Raw genomic sequence first — 11,245 nt, 5'->3', positions numbered from 1 at the left:
CAGCGGGCAAACGCCAGGCCCTGCACTCAGCCGCCCCCGGAGGACCCGCCACCCCCACGCGGCTCTACGCCCGTTCCTCCAAGCCAGAGACAAGCCAGAGACGCCTCTATCAGCTTCCGCTTCCTGACACAGCAGGGGCTGCCCACAGCAAAGATGGCGCCGAGCGCGCAGCTGGTGATGTCACAGGGGTCGTGCTCAGTGACGCCATCTGCGGCGCGCCGTCAGTGAAGAGTGGCGCCCGAGTTTCCCTCACGCGGCGGCGGCGGAGGCGGGGGAGGCGGCGGCGGCGACATGGCGGAACCCGTGGCGGGAGTGGGCCGCTTCAAGGCCAAGTGAGCCGGGGCGCTGCGGCTGTGGATGCCGCCCAGGGAGGGAGCGGGGTTCACCGCCCGAGTGGCAGGTGTGCCTCTCGACCGGACGCCGGTTCGGGTCTGGGGAGAGCCTGAGGGCGGTATACGAACTGGTCCGTGGGAGTCGTGTTGCTTGCGGTATTACAAAGTGCGGAGCCAGCGTCCGTTAGTACAGTAGGAGCCGATCGGGGCTTGTGGGTGAAAAACTAAAGGAGGAAGGGGCGGGCTGGTCCTGGACCCCAGCGGGTCTCCCCCAGCCTCCGGTGTTGAGCACCGGGGCAGGCTGCGCGGGGCTCTCACCTCCTGTCCCCTTCAACGTGGAGCCGGAAGAGAGCTCAGGAGATGGGCGTCCGCTGTGGCTCTGGAGGCCCTGAATCCTGGGCTGATTCAGTAACCTAGGGACCCTGGGGAACATCTTAGTGCGCAGGGCCGCGTTCAGGACGGACTCCTTTCCTCGCGGAGCTGGGTCTGATGGAGTAAACGCGCTAAGCAGCTCATTTCCGTCAGTGGGAGCGATGAGCACTGCCGAAGGGAAGGCTTGGGGTCAAGAGCGTGTCTGGGCTCGGTGGTTGGGGGCTCCATTTCATGTGGACAGCCAAGCCTCCCAGTGAGCCAGGTGCCAGAGGAATCGGGGAGGAGAGACCCACGCCACCGAGTGGAACAGCCTGTGTGGCAGGAGCCTTGGCTCCTCCAAGTGAGGGTCTTAGAAGCACGTAGGGACAGGGGAGGGTTTTAAGGCAGGGTAGTGACGTACACGTGTGTGTTTGGGAAGGCCTTCTTGGCAGCCGCGGGCAGTGAGGCAGTGGATAGAGGCCGGGCGATGAGGCTGGAGCAGCTGTCCAGATGACCCTGCGGTGGCCTGGACCAGCGTGGAGGCCAAGGAGAGGGGAGGGAGGAGGCAGCATGAGGCTGCAGACAGGAGTGCTACTTGGGGAGTGGGAGGAAGGAGCTAGGGTTGGGGAGGAGGCAGGAAGCTGTTGAGGGGGGTGGTGCTCTGGGCTGGTCTCCTCTGCTGGCCTCCCACCGCCTGCAGGGGGCCCCCGAGGTCTGGAGTACTCTGCTGCGGGAAGACCCGCCTCCTTGCCTGGACTGCCTGAGAATCTGGTGTGAATCCCGGCCAGCTCTGGGTCTGGCCTCCTCTGTGACACCCCCCCTCAGTGCTGCTGACAGAGAAGAGTGAGAAGAGCCCCCTCCAACCCCCTGCATCCCAGCCTCTGCCTGGGAATTTCTCAGGGGCAGGGGCCTCTTGGGTTGAGCTCTGGGAGAGCACCCAGCCCAGTGCTGGGCGCTGGGGGCCAAGGGGTGGGTGCCTCACTCTCGAATGCTGTTCTCTCTCTAGCTATGCTGTCGAGCGCAAGATCGAGCCGTTCTACAAGGGCGGGAAGGTGCAGGTACCGGCCCTGGGAGGGGCAGAGTGGTGGGGCGGGCAGGGGCTGCTAAGAGCTGCTTATCTTGGCTGATACCCTTCTGTCTCCAGCTGGACCAGACTGGGCAGCATCTCTTCTGCATTTGTGGTACCAGAGTCAACATCTTGGACGTGGCCTCGGGGGCCGTCCTGCGGAGCCTGGAGCAGGTGAGGGTGGGAAGAGCCAGGGCAGTGGGCTAATGTGGAGGGAAGCCTGTGCTCATGGCGCTCTGTGTGCTGACTCTTGCCTCTAGGAGGACCAGGAGGACATCACTGCCTTTGATCTCAGCCCTGACAATGAGGTATATGGGACAGGGGCAGGGGTAAGAGTCCAGAGCTCCATACTTCTCATGCAAATTTGAATTTGGGCCACTGAGGACACACCTCTCCCCTCCCGGCTCTCCCAGCCTCTCCCAGCCTCTCCCAACCTCTCCTCTCCCGTCTGAACTGCATCGCTCTCTAGGTGCTGGTCACAGCCAGCCGGGCACTGCTGCTGGCTCAGTGGGCCTGGCGAGAGGGCAGCGTCACCCGCCTGTGGAAGGCAGTACACACAGCCCCGGTGGCCACCATGGCCTTCGATCCCACTTCCACACTGCTAGCTACAGGTAGGCCCCTGGCGGAGTGGCTGGGCCCCTGGAGGGCACACAGTCGGGGGTCTTCAGACACACCAGCCCTTTCACTTCAGACACGTTTCCACAGGCGGTTGTGATGGGGCAGTGCGTGTCTGGGACGTTGTGCGGCACTACGGGACACACCACTTTCGGGGCTCACCAGGGGTCGTACAGTGAGTAGAGGACAGCAGAGGGAGAATGGGGCCTTCCGGTCGGGGTCACGCAACTCACCTGCTGCCCCCGCTCCCTGCCCGCAGCTTAGTGGCCTTCCACCCGGACCCCGCACGCCTGCTGCTCTTCTCCTCAGCTGCAGACACCACCATCCGCGCATGGTCGCTGCAGGACCAGTCGTGTCTAGCCGTGATGACTGCCCACTACAGTGCCGTCACCTCCCTAACCTTTAGCGCTGATGGCCACACCATGCTGAGGTCAGTGGCCAGCTGCTCAGGCCACGGCGGGAAGGGGAGGGCCACCACTGAGACTGGGGACTGAGGTGGCTGTGTCCCCCCCCCACCTCCACCCCCAGCTCAGGCCGTGACAAGATCTGTGTTGTGTGGGACCTGCGGAGCCACCAGGCCACGAGGACTGTGCCAGTGTTTGAGGTGGGGATACCAGGGTGCCCAGCCAGTCGAGGGGAGGGGGGTGCGGCTGCCTCTAACCAGCTTATCCTCAGAGCGTGGAGGCCGTGGTGCTGCTACCGGAGGAGCCGGCACCAGAGCTGGGTGTAAAGTCCAAGGGCCTGCACTTCCTGACAGCCGGAGACCAAGGTGCGCGTGCCCAGGCCAGGGTGGGCAGCAGGGGCTGGGGGCGGTCGGTGGACTTGAATGCCAGCAACCCACATCCCCCCCCACAGGCCTGCTGCGTGTGTGGGAGGCAGCCTCTGGGCAGTGTGTGTACATGCAACAGCAGCCACCAGGCCCCCGGCAGGAGCTGACCCACTGCTCTCTGGCCCACTCTGCCAACCTGCTCCTCACCGTCACCGCCGACCACAACCTGCTGCTCTACGAGACGCGCTCCCTACAGTTGCAGAAACAGGTGAGCGCTGCCCTGCTCAGCCCGAAGCCCAAGGATGCCAACCCGCCTCTCACACGGACTCTGACCGGTATCCCTCCGGCCCCCACCCTCACAGTTTGCCGGCTACAGCGAAGAGGTGCTGGATGTCCGGTTTCTTGGGCCCGAGGACTCCCACATTGTTGTGGCCTCCAACAGCCCCAGCCTGAAAGTGTTTGAGCTGCAGACAATGGCATGCCAGATTCTCCACGGCCACACAGGTCAGGGAGCTCATGCCCTCATGTCCGTGCCCCCAGCACTGCATCCTGGGCTGGAAGGCCCCCCTTTACCGTAACTGATGACCTTCTCCTCTCTATTTTTTCCCAGACATTGTCTTGGCCCTGGATGTGTTTCGGAAAGGGCGGCTCTTTGCCAGCTGTGCCAAGGTGGGGCATCTGAAGTGTGAAGGTATGGGTCCCCGTGGGGGAAGCCCAGCCCAGGCTCTGTCCTCACCTCTTTGATTCCCAGGATCAGAGTATGTGTCTCTGGAGGATGAACAAGGCTGGCAAGGTGACCCGTGTGGCTCAGGGCTCCGGGCACACACACAGCGTGGGCGCCATCTGCTGCTCCAGGTAAGTGGTCAGGGCTGGGCTCTGTGTTGTTTCAGAGGCCCAGATCCTTCTAATGGGGTTCCAGCTCGGGGAGATGTGGATGGGGAGGCTTCAGCCGTGGTCTTTGAGGCTCCGGGATAGGGATGTGTAATGGAATGCTGGGGACCCCCAGGTGCTCTTGGAGGTCAGAGCTCCTCAGAGGTGATTTTGGGGCTGGGTGAATAAAAGGGGAGAGGCTCAGGGTGCGTGGGTGCCTTTGGCTTAGGTGTGACCCTAGCATCCTGGGATCGAGCCCTGCGTCAGGCTTCTTGCTCCTAGGAGAGCCTGTTTCTTCCTCTCCCTCTCCCCTTCTCCACTGCTCATGCTCTCTCACATTCTACCTCAAATAAATAAAAACTTAAAAAAAAAAAAAAGAAAGAAAAAAGGCTGGAGGAGGCTTCAGAGTAGGAAGAATGACACTGAACAAGGCTTAGGTAGAAGACACATTCCTTGCCAGGGTAGGGGGGTGGTGTTGGGGTCATGTGACCAAGTCATCAGGTATGGTGGACCAAGGGTGGGTGGTGGGTGCTCTAGTAGACAAGTGGTCCCAGAGGGGTGTGGGGGTGACAGGGGCTGTGTGCATCCAGAACAGTCCCCCTGGTCGGGGCTGTGGTCCTGCAGGCTCAGGCTGTGATGCGCTAGCAGACAGGGCTGGCCAGGGCTCAGCGGGTGTCTCCCCTTCCCCACTTCTGGCCTCAGGCTGAAGGAGACCTTCCTGGTGACGGGGAGCCAGGACTGCACTGTGAAGGTGTGGCCCGTCCCTGAAGCCCTGCTGTCCAAGGGTGCAGCCCCAGACGGCGGTCCTGTCCTTCTCCAGGCCCAGGCCACACAGCGCTGCCATGACAAGGTGATGGCACAGTGGGGCAGGGCAGGGCCAGGGCCGAGCCGGGCCCTTGCTGGGATGGGGGTCTGAGCTGCCACCTGCTCCCATCACCAGGACATCAACAGCGTGGCTATTGCCCCCAACGACAAGTTGCTGGCCACAGGCTCACAGGACCGCACAGCCAAGCTCTGGTCTTTGCCACAGTGCCAGCTGCTTGGCATCTTCTCAGGCCACCGGCGCGGCCTCTGGTGTGTCCAGTTCTCACCCATGGACCAGGTGCTGGCCACAGCCTCAGCTGACGGTACCGTCAAGCTCTGGGCACTGCAGGACTTCAGCTGCCTCAAGGTAGGCAGCCTACCCCCTCCCCGGCCCACCCCACTGCCCGGCATTGTCTCACGCTCTCCTCTACCCGCCCTGCAGACATTCGAGGGGCATGACGCTTCGGTGCTGAAGGTGGCCTTCGTGAGCCGTGGCACCCAGCTGCTGTCCAGGTGAGCTGGCTGGGGATACGGGTGGGGGTGAGCTGCAGGTCGGGCCCCGGCTCTGAACCCCTCCCGATCCCAAACCCAGCGGCTCTGACGGTCTCCTGAAGCTCTGGACCATCAAAAACAACGAGTGTGTGAAAACCCTAGATGCCCATGAGGACAAGGTCTGGGGGCTGCACTGCAGCCGGCTGGACGATCGCGCCCTCACCGGCGCTAGTGACTCCTGTGTCATCCTCTGGAAGGTATGGACGTTCAGGGGCTGTGGGGACTGGGCGGGGCCGCATCAGGGTGCCCTTCTGACCTCGCGGTGACCGCAGGATGTGACCGAGGTGGAGCAGGCCGAGGAGCAAGCCCGGCGGGAGGAGGAGGTGGTCAAGTAAGTCTGGGGGTCCCTGTGCGGTCCCCTTGAGTGACACCATGTGTCCACGCTTGGGGGGCATACGGGTGTCACCCCTGCTTGGTGGCGTGGAGAAACTGAGGCTTGGAGCTCAACACAGCTCCGCACCAGTGGATGCTTCGGGCCGGGCCGCAGACTCCCGAGCCAGCCCCTTGCTGGCTCTGCCTTCAGTCCCCACCAGGTCCCCCAGTGACCCTGTCCTCCCTCCTCCCCCCGCCAGGCAGCAGGAACTGGACAACCTGCTCCATGAGAAGCGGTACCTGCGGGCACTGGGCCTGGCCATCTCCCTGGACCGGCCCCACACTGTGCTCACTGTCATCCAGGGTCAGTGCTGCCTCGGGCTCTGGGGCAGGGGGAGGGGCTTGGGTCCGACTCATGCCCTTCCCTGAGGCTCGGTTCCCACCCCCCAACCCCCAGCCATCCGGAGGGACCCCGAGGCCTGCGAGAAGTTGGGAGCCACGGTGCTGCGGCTGCGGCGAGATCAGAAAGGTCTGGGGCGGGCGGGTGGTGGGGCGGTGGCTGGCTGGGGCAGGGCAGCCAGCGGGTAGGTCCAACAGTCCTCGTCCCCGCAGAGGCCTTGCTGCGCTTCTGTGTCACGTGGAACACCAACTCGAGGCACTGCCACGACGCGCAGGCCGTGCTGGGAGTGCTGCTGCGGCATGAGCCCCCGGAAGAGCTCCTGGCCTACCCAGGCATGCAGGCCTCCCTGGAGGCCCTGCTGCCCTACACCGGTATGTGGGCCAGGCCCGGGGCAGGGTGGGAGCAGCCGGCCAGCCCCCACGGAGCCGCTGACGCCCTGTGTCCTCCCCCAGAGCGGCATTTTCAGCGGCTCAGCCGGACGCTGCAGGCAGCCACCTTCCTGGACTTCTTGTGGCACAACATGAAGCTGCCCACCCTCCCCGCGGCCCCCTCTGTGGCTCCCTCAGCTCTCTGAAACAAGCAGAAAGCAGTCCTACTCTGTCCGGACTTCCCATGTGTGCACTGTGTCTCGCCCCAGCCCTGCCAAGACCCAGCAGGCCCTGCTCCTCAGCACAGATACTAGCTTGTGCCTCAGTGGAAGAGCTTTACTAGGGACATGGGGGAGGTTGGTTTCCTGGCCCCGCCAGTCAGAGGTCCGACCCTCGGATACTCCTCCCACGGCTGTGGTGGCGGTGGCCCGGCTAGCGTCATTCACCCAGCGTCAGTCACCCCCGGGGTCTGGAGCTTTGGGCCTGCCCTCTGCGCAGCTCCACACGCCCTGGAGAGGGTACTTCCGTGCCAGCGCCCTGCGGGTGATGGTGCAGCAGCGGGTCTGAATGGCGCTGAGCGGAGGGTGGGCGGGCACCATAGGGGTTAGCGTTGTGCCTTGGGGGATCTCAGGGGGACGTTGGGGATCTCCCACCCTGGCCTCTTCACTGTCCTCCTGGCGGTGGAGCCCTGACCCACTCAGGAGCGCGCCCAGCCCCTCTGGTCGCAGCAGTACAGCGGGGAGGAGACCGCAGCGCCCGCCGAACCTGCGAGGAGGGCGGGGTTTAGAGCGTGCTGGATCCTGCCCCGCCCCAATCCTGGGCCCCGCCCAAGCCCTTCGCTGCGCACCTGCAGAGCCACCAGCCGCGATCAGACATTTCCAGCACGCGCACCCGCGCCCCAGCAGGCACGGAGAGTTCATCTGCGTGGCTGCTCTCATAGGCTTGGGAAGCGCAGAACTGAGACCCTGCGGAGTGGGTATTTGGGGGTCACTGCGGGGCGCCGGGGGCCAGGGCCCTGACCTATCCCATCTCCCATGGAGTCACCACTTTCAGGCACCCCCTGATGATGGGGGTCACTCAAACCCACTGGTGCTCCCACTCAGTCTGGGGACCAAGTACACTGTCTCCACGTCCAGTACTCGCTTGGCTGTTCCCTGTGGCTCCGCTTTGCCACACGCTGCCCAGTGGTAGTGGCTGGCTTGGTGTTGGGGGATGGGTAATCACCTCTGCTCCCTAAGGGCTGCTGTTGTGGGCCGGGGGCTGCTTCCTCCAGGTACGGAGCAGGAAACCACGCTGTTTGCTGGTCTTCGTTCACCACCAGCCACCAGCCTGTGTGCAAGAGGTACATGGAGGCTCAGGCCCCCCCAAGCCTGCTCCGGTCCTGGGGGCAGAGAGCGAGCTCTCTCAGTCCTACCCAGCCCCACCTGAGGAGTGCCGCAGCAGCACGTCTAGGACCTCCTGGGCCCTTGTGTGGAAAGGGCGGCCTTGCATGTCCTGGGTGCTGAAGGGCTGCAGGCATCGCAGGCTCTGAGCCTCCAGGCCACGGATGGCCAGGGTGTCCGTCGGGCGGCCTAGGGGCTCTTCAGGAGCTGGCAGGATCACCAGACTGGGAAGGGTAGCACGCAGCGAGGGGTGGGTAGGATGTGTGGTGAGGGCCTGCTGCCCCTCCCCAACCCGCCCAGTCTTCCCTCCTCCCCCATCCCCCAAGTACTTCCGCGGGCTGGGAGTTGGGGATGAGTGAGGTACCTGGCGGCTGGCAGCCTGGGCTCCAGGTCCAGGGGTTGCGGTGCAAAGAAGTCGCTGAGTGCTGAGCTCTGGGACACGCGGGCAGCCATGGTCAGCAGTGTCCGGGAATAGGTCTCCAGCAGCCGCAGGCGAGCTAGGCCGCGGCCTGTGCGCCCCCCACGCACCAAAAGCGATGCGTCTGCAGGCACAACGGGAAGGGACTGTGGGACCACCCCAGGGTTCTCTCCACCAGGTCGCTGGTGCCCCTGCCCCTCCCGGGATTCCCCCCCACCCCGCCCTGGCCTTGCAAACAGCCTCACCGGGAAGCTTGGGGAGAACGCGGTCGGATCTCCGCAGTAGGCCCGCCTCTACGGGGAAGGTATCCTTGAGGCTCTTCTAAGGGAGAACCAGCGAATCGGTCTCAGAGTTCATGAGAGTTCACCTGTTCCCTTGGGAGGGTGAGGGTTCCTTGCCAGGCTGGGGGTCGCAGGAGCTGGACACCCTCACGGGCGCAAGGGCCAACATCCAGCCAGGGGCCACTGGAGGGTCAAGCCACTGGGGCAATGGGGTTCACCTCAGGCTCACTCACATGGAGCTTCTTGAACTCCTCCCAACTCCTGCGCACGAAGGTGTCGCTGCCGTCCGACCAGCACACCGAGAAGGCAAATGTCTGTTGAGACAAAAGGTGGGGGCACCTCTGAGGGTCTGGGCCAGAAAATCCTCCCTTCTTCCTTGGGGGTGGCAAGGACACACACCACCTCGACCCCGCCCCCATCACACCTGATGCCGCGCTGTCTGGACTAGGGCCGCTGCACACACGGACACCGGGTACCGGGGGCTGGCCATTGCTGTGCTGCACTGGTCACAGTCCTGGGCTTCTGGAGCTGGTACTGTGTGGCCTAGGGTCCCACTGTGTCCTGGCTCACACTGGGGTGGTGAGGGGAAGAAGGAAGGGAGCTCCTGAGCACCCGGAAGACTGATTGGAATTCCCCAGGTATGCCCCAGACCTGCCAGGTCCTCCTACTATCGCTGCCCTGCCCTTGGATCTTTCCCAGCTTCCTCACTGTGCCCAAAGCAGATCTGAGAGACAGGAACACGGGGCTTGAGAGGTGTGTGGGGGCAGGGTGGGGCAGAGAGACAGTAGAGGGTGGAGACTGCGGCCTGAGTCCCTCAGGCATGAGTCTGGCCCTATCAGGAGGCGGTTAGCAGAGCCATTAAAGCGCTGCGGGCCTCCCAAACCCCTCCTGGCTCTCCCACACCCACTGGGGTGCTGAGACTAGTGGAGCCTCCTCCAGGGCGTGCCCCATGGCTCTGTCTTTGAACTCACCTGGGAACCTGACTGCTGTTGTCATCAGGAACCAAGGACCCTGTGCTGAAACCTTTATGTACTTTGTTTGGCTTAATACTCACATTGCAGGAAAGGTCTCTTAATGTTTCCAAGTCAGGGGAGAGGAAATTTGTATTAAATGGATAATTAGGAGCACCTGGGTGGCTCAGTGGGTTAAAGCCTCTGCCTTCAGCTCGGGTCCTGATCCCAGGGTCCTGGGATCAAGCCCCACATTGGGCTCTCTGCTCAGCGGGGAGCCTACTTTCTCCCTCTCTCTCTGCCTGCCTCGGTGCCTACTTGTAATCTGTCAAAAAAAAATAAACAAAATCTTTAAAAAATAAAAAATAAATGGATAATTAATGTCACTTCTTCTGGATGTATTGTGGGGGGTGGACCTCGCAGGCTCACCCTGGCCGTTCCCCCGTGGTGGGAAGACTTGGGGCAGGACAAAGAGGAACCCTTTCTGCTGTGGCTGGCACTTGGCAGGGGACTGTGGGGTGATTAGGACTGTTTTTTGAGAGCTGCCTCTGAATTCATGATTTCATCACAATTTACTGCAAACACAGCCTTCAAGAGCAGGAGCCACCATTCCCCCACTAACTGGGGTGAAGATGGCTTGGGCCCTAGAATCCCCAGACAGGGGGTACTCCGGTGCCCCACGTCTCTGGGCTGCTGCTTTATAGCGAAGTCTTCCAGACCTACATCCAACCCTGGCATACATTGGCTCTATCTGCTGTTGGGGCCACCAGCTCTAGGTTGGGAATCCTACCCCAAGCTGTCCAGGGAGGGGTTAGCCTCTAGGGCATCCCTCCCAGAAATCACCCTAGCCTTGACAAAGGGCCTTTGTGCACCTGTCCTACCAGCGCTCTCAAACCTTTCCTGGTCTTGGCGCAGACAATGAACACCTGCTGACACAGGCCTCAATTGCAGACTGCCTTTAGCCCAGCTGTCACGCTCTCTCAACCTCAGTAGGGGCCATGCTGCAGTCCCAGCTGGCCTGGCAGGGGGCAGGGTGGGGCAGACACCGCTCCCCTTGAAGATAAGGAGAAAAGCTGGGAGAGGGCCTGTTTATTCACGGCCCGAAATCTCTAGAAGGGTGCTGAGGCCCCCTCTCTGACCCAGCCGAAAGCCCCTGCTTCACACCCCAGCAACCCTGGTTCTTTTCCATTCTCTCTCCATAGACCCCAGGCTCATCTATCCCTTGGACGACCCCCACCCACACCCCGTGCTCCTCACTAGCTCCTATGAAATCCACCCTCCAGGGGAGTCTTTGCAAAACACAAAGGGGATCCGCTTGGGGTAGCCCTGCCCCAAATTGTCCTTCCCCATGGTCCTTAAATTCCCAGTTCCCATGCCGGCTGACAAGGCCCTCCGTGTGCTCCTGCCCACCTTTGGATCTCTCCTCTCAGCACCTTCCCCAGGTCCCCTCCCACCCGCCTTTCTGCCATGCCCACCTCCAACCTTGGCCGTGACTGCCCTGCCTCAGCTGATTATTCTTCCTTTAGGCCTCTGCCTAAGTGTCACCTCCTCAAGGAAACCTCCTGGATTTACCATGCCTGTTCGTGGTCCCCCCATTTGTCAGGGAATATTCGTTAGTGTGCCACTTTTTTGTTTTGTTCTTGCTTTTTCCGTCTCGACCACTGGACAATGAGCCCGGGGAGGAGGTCCAGGACGGATCTTGCGCCCCGCCCTGGCCAGGCCTGGACCCGCACCTGGAACCGATTAGACACCACACAAGTATTTGCAGGGTGAAT

The 11,245-nt window shown here is 62.5% G+C and overlaps 2 protein-coding genes across 4 annotated transcripts; one reads left to right on the top strand and one right to left on the bottom strand.

The window, feature by feature from the left end:
• The first annotated feature begins 189 nt into the window (after positions 1–189).
• On the top strand, positions 190–6,671 carry TBL3 (transducin beta like 3). 2 transcript variants are annotated; one of them, XM_059155307.1, is made up of 22 exons: positions 190–332; positions 1,690–1,741; positions 1,828–1,923; positions 2,010–2,057; positions 2,219–2,360; positions 2,455–2,539; positions 2,624–2,794; positions 2,893–2,968; positions 3,040–3,133; positions 3,220–3,401; positions 3,496–3,637; positions 3,744–3,802; positions 3,885–3,988; positions 4,706–4,853; positions 4,944–5,174; positions 5,250–5,320; positions 5,400–5,556; positions 5,632–5,690; positions 5,932–6,035; positions 6,129–6,200; positions 6,284–6,442; positions 6,524–6,671. In XM_059155307.1, exons 1-22 carry the CDS (start codon positions 292–294, stop codon positions 6,643–6,645), a joined length of 2,415 nt encoding a protein of 804 aa, XP_059011290.1. In that variant the 5' UTR covers positions 190–291; the 3' UTR covers positions 6,646–6,671. The 2 variants fall into 2 exon arrangements, with proteins under 2 accessions (XP_059011290.1, XP_059011291.1); XM_059155308.1 differs by lacking the exon at positions 2,624–2,794.
• Positions 6,672–6,679: 8 nt separating this feature from the next.
• Positions 6,680–10,892, bottom strand: NOXO1 (NADPH oxidase organizer 1). 2 transcript variants are annotated; one of them, XM_059155314.1, is made up of 8 exons: positions 8,945–10,892; positions 8,754–8,834; positions 8,485–8,560; positions 8,186–8,363; positions 7,864–8,045; positions 7,664–7,768; positions 7,287–7,404; positions 6,680–7,204 (listed from the first exon to the last, which is right to left on the bottom strand). In XM_059155314.1, the coding sequence occupies exons 1-8, from the start codon at positions 9,008–9,010 to the stop codon at positions 6,892–6,894; spliced, it is 1,119 nt and encodes a 372-aa protein (XP_059011297.1). In that variant the 5' UTR covers positions 9,011–10,892; the 3' UTR covers positions 6,680–6,891. The 2 variants fall into 2 exon arrangements, with proteins under 2 accessions (XP_059011297.1, XP_059011295.1); XM_059155312.1 differs by having other exon boundaries at positions 6,682–7,204; positions 8,754–10,891.
• Between the last annotated feature and the right edge of the window lie 353 nt (positions 10,893–11,245).

This window comes from Mustela lutreola, chromosome 17 (genome assembly GCF_030435805.1).
Source record: "Mustela lutreola isolate mMusLut2 chromosome 17, mMusLut2.pri, whole genome shotgun sequence".
NCBI classification, from domain to species: Eukaryota; Metazoa; Chordata; class Mammalia; order Carnivora; family Mustelidae; genus Mustela; species Mustela lutreola.
This window is presented reverse-complemented; position numbering and strand designations above follow the sequence as displayed.